This window comes from Beta vulgaris, chromosome 6 (genome assembly GCF_026745355.1).
Source record: "Beta vulgaris subsp. vulgaris cultivar EL10 chromosome 6, EL10.2, whole genome shotgun sequence".
Lineage (NCBI taxonomy): Eukaryota > Viridiplantae > Streptophyta > Magnoliopsida > Caryophyllales > Amaranthaceae > Beta > Beta vulgaris.
Window position 1 is genome coordinate 20,013,830 of NC_079207.1, and position 7,880 is coordinate 20,021,709.

The 7,880-nt window shown below is 34.4% G+C and overlaps 1 protein-coding gene across 1 annotated transcript; it reads right to left on the reverse strand.

Moving 5' to 3' along the window:
• Positions 1 to 1,433: 1,433 nt before the first annotated feature.
• Positions 1,434 to 6,041, reverse strand: LOC104896117 (protein HOTHEAD). The gene is made up of 5 exons (XM_010682819.3): positions 5,891 to 6,041; positions 4,445 to 5,080; positions 3,547 to 3,935; positions 2,640 to 3,220; positions 1,434 to 1,936 (listed from the first exon to the last, which is right to left on the reverse strand). Exons 1-5 carry the CDS (start codon positions 5,973 to 5,975, stop codon positions 1,894 to 1,896), a joined length of 1,734 nt encoding a protein of 577 aa, XP_010681121.2. The 5' UTR covers positions 5,976 to 6,041; the 3' UTR covers positions 1,434 to 1,893.
• Between the last annotated feature and the right edge of the window lie 1,839 nt (positions 6,042 to 7,880).

The following is a 7,880-nucleotide window of genomic DNA, read 5'->3' on the forward strand; positions in this document are numbered from 1 at the left end:
TTTTAGTGTGCTTGAACCATTATGTGGTTATTCTATTGCATAAACATTGACATGATACAGTATTTAGTAGAGGCCATCAATGGGTAACATAGTTATCCTGACTGTGTTTGTACCCTCACCCCCAAACTCAATCTTTGGTTCAGTTTGACCATCTATGGAGTCTAGATGGGTAAATTTACATTGGATAAAGTCCCTATTTTGTCCCTACGGTTTCCCAATATCCAATTAGGTTTATGATCTTTTTTTAAAAGAATTGTTGGCGACTTCACAACATTTTCAATAAAAAAACCCTTTACAGTGGGTTAGTCAAATCTAATACGCGCTCATCTCGGGTAGGCGAAATAAAAACACGCCAACACTCCCAAAACCACAGCAAAAGGCTCCCAAAACATAGACCGTGAGATTCCCAGTTGAACGGCGCTGGAAAAACTAAAACTTCACCGGAGAAAGACGAAAAGGCGAAGATCAAACCCTCTAACAAACCCAGATGGAAAAATGTCGTAAATGGGGAAATTCCTCGAATGCAATAAAAGAAAAGTAACCAATTCGATGGAAAAAAGTAGAGATTTTGGGGAAAAAGGAAGGTTTGGCAATTTCGAAAAAGCTTGAAAAGCCAGAGGAAAAAGTGAAGCAAGATGATGAAGAAGAATGAAAAACAAAATAATAGCGATTTTGCTTTATAAGTACCAAAACAGACGGCCATGGTGGAGCGACCTGTCAACTGCTCTCCCAGATGTGTGTAAAGTTACACTTTTTGAAATTCGCACTTCTCCATAAGCCAACACGTGGCAGCACCAAAAAATCAACCAATACGCAAGGTTTACTCGCATCCACAAAATAGCATCAATGATGGTCACGACCCCTAATGCAACTGGGAGGGCTAGTTGTATGGTTAGCATCCAAGTTTGGTAGCGGACACGAGCCATGTGGTCCGCTATGAACTATGCACGATGCGACCTCACTAGGTTAGTAAAGTCATTTTCGATGAAGGTCCGAGATGGTACTCGCGGCCACCTAAAAGGATAAAATAAGGGAATTTTCTCTACAGCCAAACTCATTTCAATCGTACATGTGTCAACGTATTATACACCCTTTCAGAGGAATAGTACTCCTATAAATAGCCAAATGGTACTATTCTAAAGCTACATTCTAAACACTACTTTCTCTCACTCTATCTCGCTCTTTCTATCCCTCTCTTCGTCTTTTTCTTCTCTCTTTAAATCCTTACCGGACACATACCGACTTGAGCATCGAATGGGTTTTCTCGCATCCCCGCGAGGATAGTTTACATTTGTTTCTTTGCAGGCTTTCACTCATGGACTCCCCCACGATTACTGACGGATGACATAAATATATATAGACAGTTACTATCCATAAGTATGCTGAGACATTGTTCATTTTTTTATTTTTATTTTTTTGTTTTGTTTTGTTAGTAAGAAATAAAGCTTATTATTAATGAGCAACAATATATTTCCCGAAAGGGAAACAACATTACGATCCCACTTGGACGGGGACTCACCTTCGAAGAAGGGCCTTTCAAAATCCCAATGCCTAAAGGGAATAAACCACAGAACACAGAACATATACAGTAAACAACATTATTACACCACCCCAACTAGATTACCAACACAAGTGACCCAAAAGAGCAAATTAATCCATATGTAGCAAGCTTGACCATTCCTTATCCTTGTCACTAATCTTTTTAGGCGTTATTCGACGAATTCTAGCGACAACATCAAATTTGATATGTTTAACGACAACACCATGAAAAAGAATCTGTTTATTCCATCAAAATGCTGGTTCCCATCCCCTTCAAGTTAGAGAAGAAGGGAGAAAAAGGGACATTAATCAAATTTCATTGGACTTGATAAAATCTTCAAGTTCTTCTATACTCTAATGTTCCATCCTGCTCGCCAGTATCCTGCTTCCCATGTATCTGTATATAGAAAACAATATATACAGCCCATTAGCTCACATAAATAATATCTGTATATAGAAAACAATATATACAGCCCATTAGCTCACATAAATAAGTGAAAATGAGTGGGCAACTCAATAAAGATGGCCAAAGTTCGGTCCACATATAAGACCAAAGAAGCTTCCATACTAAACCCAACTAGCAATAATAGGAGTATGCATACTTGTATGAGAAATGAAAATGAATTTTACGCGCTATAACTTTGATGAATAAGTGATGTAACTCTAATGAAAAAGTGATATAACTCCAAAAAAAGAATATTAGAAAAAAAAAAAAAAACTTCCTTTTGGGCTCAAAATTTTTAGGGGGTATAACTCTAATGAACAAGTGTTGTAACTCTAATCCAATTGAGTGGTTGAGATTCATTCTCATTTATCATATGATGAGCATTCTCATATGATCTTTCCCATAGGGGAAATATCACATGAGAATGAATCTCAACCACACGATTGAATTAGAATTACAACACTTGCTCATTAGAAATATACTTCCAAATAATTTAAGCCCAAAAAAAAGTTTAATTTTTTTTTCTAATATTCTTTTTTGGAGTTACATCACTTTTTGTTAGAATTGTAGCGTGTAAAATTTATTCTCATTTCTCATTTAAGTATGTATTCTTGGTATACCAGATTTAAGAGAATGAGTGATGATTGTGCCATACCTTCCAAACATCATAACCGTAGCTTGAGGATTTGTCCCGGGAGAGGCATAAAATGTTGAGCCATCAACAACCCTTAAACCACTAACATTATAAACCTTGTAGTTTTTATCCACCACCTTTCCAACTTGACAACCACCATGGTAATGCCATATTGTCATAACCGTGTCCTTACAAAACTGTTCCAGAGTAGTAAACATTCCAGTGTCACCAGGCGACCTCGGACACCGATTCAAGGGGAGGTTGATCATGGTAGTTAAAAGATCTTCAACCGCTATCTCCGTATACCGGAATTTAGAGAATGGTTTTGATTTAATGACCTTAATTATGGTTTCCATCCCTTTAACACACCTTCTGAGATCTTCCTTTTCTTTAAAGTAGTTGAATGTAACAGAAGGATTGTCTTGTGGGTTTTTGTTTTTAAGTAAAAGGTGTCCTGAGGAAATTGGTCCCATGGTTTTTTCAAGAATTAGGCCAGCAAAATAACTTTCATTTGCTACGGAGTTCATGAATTCATATGTTTTCTGATCATATGATTTTTGCGTTTTCTGATCTTTGTCTTGGTTGCTTGAGGGTTGGTTGGTCTGCAACACATAAAATGCAATAAGTCTCACAAGTTATCATTACATTTGCAAAACTTATTTTTTTTTTTTATCCATATGAACCACGAAGGCACTACAAAGTAAAGGGGAGGGGGAATCGAAAATGTGACCTATCGTTCACAGCACCTCAATCTTAACCACTAGGCCAAGATATCCTTGATACTTTTGCAAAACTTATGGTTGTATCTTGTAGTGGGCTTTTTTAAAAGATGGGTACCTCGTTCAATTTTTCAAAATGAAAGATAAATTCTAAACATGTTACAAAAATTAAAACACTAGTGAAATTAAATATGGTAATAAAGAAGCACCTGATAAAGTGTAGGGAGAGAATGTATAATGGAACTGGCAAAGGTTGCACTACTAGCAGCTTCAATGTAACTACCAAACTCAGTAATGCCAACAGCTTGGATTAGAGAAACTTCAACTGGGTTAGGTGAAGGTATTATAACAGCATTCATTGGATTATCAGCCATTCCTTGGCCCACCATTGGTTGATCCACCAACACTTTGATCCCATGTTGTCTAAGATGGGCTTTTGGCCCAATTCCACTTAACATCAACAATTGTGGGCTCCCTAACGCACCAGCTGATAATATTATTTCATTCATTTCCCCTGCTTTTAGATATGCTTTGTGCTTTATCCCCTTTGAGTCTCTAAATGTTACACCATGAGCTCTTGGTTGTTTAGAATATTGCCCTGTTGCATCATAAATGATCTAATTTAGCCAATGTAATTATGAGTCCAACCTCTATTAGTTTACCAACCAATAATGCTAAAAACGACGTACATTCATGTTAATCTATGTTAAGATTTGTCAATTTAGATAGTATATACTTCCTCCGTTTCTAAATAAGTACAACATTTGCATAGTGTTTACTATTCAAAGTTTAAATTTTAATTAGTTTTGGTGATTTAGGGTTTAGAAAAAACATAGTCATGTATGATCTTGTTAGATTCGTCTGAATGTGAATTTCTTTAATATCAACTTTTTATAATTTTTACTTATTGATAATTGAAGATATTAATGGTTAGAATAATGCATTGACAAACGCGAAAACAAGAAAGTGTTGCACTTATTTAGAAACGGAGGAAGTAATTTGTTTAGCTTATTCTGACTTACTTTAGAAATATATTAAGCACCTAAGTCAAAAAAAAAAAATAAGATCGGATTAATTTAGATCAGTTCCACGAGGTAGAAGAATTACCTTTCCTTCGAAAGAGTATTTTATGAACCGTTGCAAACAAATAAACCGCCGTTGTCTTAGGATTTGCATACTCCAACAAATCAGCAGCAGTGTGTCTCTTGCCATTACGATCGAATATAGTTCCTCCAACTTTCGTCCCAGGTATATGATCATATGTAAACCCATTGTTGGGCGTAACCCCAGCTTCGACCAACCCATCTCTAAAGGCTGATTGAAACTGCAACATTGGAGGACGAAATGCAACCTTTTCTTCAACCCATGCGTAGGACTCATTCACTAAGGACCCAGCCCATCCAGCCTGCGCCACATAGTCTGGGCTTGCACGGCTGTAGAACCCTGCATTGAGGGCTGAGCCACCACCAAGCACACGAGCCCGTGCGCTCACAACTCCGTCCTCCGACACAAAGGGTTGTGCTGAGGAGTCTTGACCACCTAAGTTGGCCCCAAATTTACTCATTGCCTCTACAATCTTGTTACCATAAGGAGCCCCGCCTCGCTCGAGGAGGAGGACGTGAGCCCCCTCTGAAAGGGTGGCTGCCAAACTGCAACCAGCCGTCCCTCCCCCAATGATAATATAGTCAAAATATGAGACTTGTGGTGCCAAGGTTGCCGCTTTCATAAAAGAGTAGTTTGGTGCTGCATACAATATAGAAAAAACAAAATTAATTGATCAAATGTTCTCCAAAATAATACTAGGATGTTTTCTTTATTTGACTATAAGGGTACAAACTTGTATATTTACACATTCATCTTTGCGTGCTTGGATTAATATTTACAATTTTTTTTGACAAATATTACCCTTTAAAATAGTGACTTTCTTAATTGTATTACTTTCATTTCAATCTCTTCAATTGCAGTTTCAAATAAACTGAATCCAAATATAACATATTTTCACGCCTTTTGGGCTACATTTTAAAAGTGTTTGGATTGTTTGAGATTCCAATTGAAGATATTGAAATAAAAAGTTTGGAATTAATAAAGTGGTCACTTTAAAAATTTACATTTGACAAAAAATTCTAATATTTGAGGATGAATTTATACTGTAGCAATGTATTAGGTATATGTTGAGTTTATAATTTCTAGTGAAATTTCCACATTATATGTAGATATCCCTAGGGATTTAATATGCTATACAAGAACCTTCTATAATAAGGAATGACAAATCACACGTTGACAAGAACATGTGCGTGGTACATAGTTGAAGACTCCTAATATTTAAAGCAATTGTGTATACTGTAGTCATCTACCTTACTCAAGTATTTAGGACTTAGGAGTAATTAGAACTTTGTCATGTATACTTTTTATCACATCTGTTACATATTTTTCTCAAATAAACAAGATATAAAATGTATAAACATATGAGGAGGAGCACTATGAAAGGTTTAACTAAGTATGTGACTTTTTATGTTACATAAAGATACATCAAAATTATGAAAGCATGCGTACCTTTTTCGCAGTAACAGGTAGAGTAGAACAAACAAATGGCACCATAAAGAGTGAATATAATTTTCCATGATTCCAAATGCATCATGGTGGTGTAGTATTCGTTTAGCCTTTGGCGTATTTACTGACAACAATATAGAATTTGCTTCTAGCACGAGTTTTATATCCTAAACTAGCCAATCATAGAAATAATAATGCTCCAACTTCCAACCTCCACGCACCGTTCTGGGACCCAAAATTTAGGCATATATTTCAAGCTAGCTAGATAAAAAGAATTAAGTGCATTGGTTAGTAGATGTAATCCTAAAAGTAAAAGATGCATTAATAGCGTGTCATGGTGGTTATAGAAAGACAAGTAAGAGAGAGGGGAGGTGGCCTATAATATTACTTCCTCAATCCCATAACATAATGCTTGTTTGCTTTTCACACGCGCGGTCTTCAAGATATATTTTACTTTCAATATCTTCAACTATGTATTAATAAAAAAATATAAAAAGTTGATATTATGAAAGTATATATTGAGACAAATATAATAAGATCGTACATGAATATGTTTTTTTTGTATATATTAATGAGAATATTTGGTTATAGATTTTAAAGTTTGACCTTAAATATAGAGAAACAAACATTCTATTATGTGGCGGAGGAAGTAATACAACAATTAAGATATTAACTACTCCTTCCATCCCATAATATAGTGCTTGTTTCTTTTTTACACCATCTCCAAGATAAACATTTGGCCTGTGATATTATCTTCAATTCATTATTAATAAAAAATATAAAAAGTTGATATTATATTTATATAATGAGAATATTTATCCTACATAAATATATATTTTTTTATTTATATTTACAAATGAGAATATTCGGTCAAGAATTTCAAAGTTTGACTTCAAGAGTGATAAACAAGCACTATATTATGGGACCGATGGAGTGCAAAGTAAAATTCATTCAATTCCAAATATTAGCCATTAATTAACCAAACTTCCATCTTCGTTTCCATAATTACTTTTTTCTTATTATATTGCTTCATATCGCCAAGTTACAGTTCAGTATTAGTGGTAATAACAAATCAAATCAAATCAAATCAATAGATCACTCACTAATATTCATAAGTTCTCGTAGAGCTTGAGGGTGTGTTCTAATTCAACTTATATCTTTGCTTATTTGAACATATGTGTATTTAAAAAGACTTAGACCTTATCAAAACTTATATAAACTTATTATACCTTATTTTTTGAGATCGAGTGTACCTTGTCTTTGCTTATTTTTGCTGAATCAAATTTTTATGAGATTATTTGAACTTATCTAAATTTAATAGACCTTGTTAGTCCTTTTTTGGATTTGTAGAACTTTTTTAAATAAGGACTGATAATAAGATGAACAAAACATGCGATGAATCCATGAAGTTATAAACTCAAAATTAAATATTTCCTCCGTTCTTTATTAATTGCAACATATGTGTTTGAGTCACTTTTTAAACGAAATAAAAAAGATGGTGTGGTAGGACAAAAAGTGTGGGTAAATGATGAAAGTTTTAGTTAGCTTTAGTAATTGCAATTCAGTCTATTTGACTAGCTTTTATTACCAAAAAGGGAATTGTTGTAATTAATATAAAACTACCTAGTTAGTACTCCCTCCATTTTTTTAATTCAATGTCACTTTCAAACTTTTTTCAAGGTATTTTTAGACCATTTAATATAAAATTAGAGGGAAAAGTAAAAAGAGAAAACTTTTTCATGGAAAAACTGAAAAATCATACTCCCTCCGTTCTGTTGTTTTAAATGAAACATTGATTGAAATGACAGTTTTCATTGATCAATTTTGGCTCCAATTAATCGTCATTATATAAAGAAAAACATAGTCATGTGGGATCTTGTTAGATTCATCTCGATGCATACTATCAAGTTACAACTTATTTTTATTTTTTACATGTGCACAACTATAGATATTAATGATTAAATAAACGCGTTGGGTTGTGTGAAAAAACAAA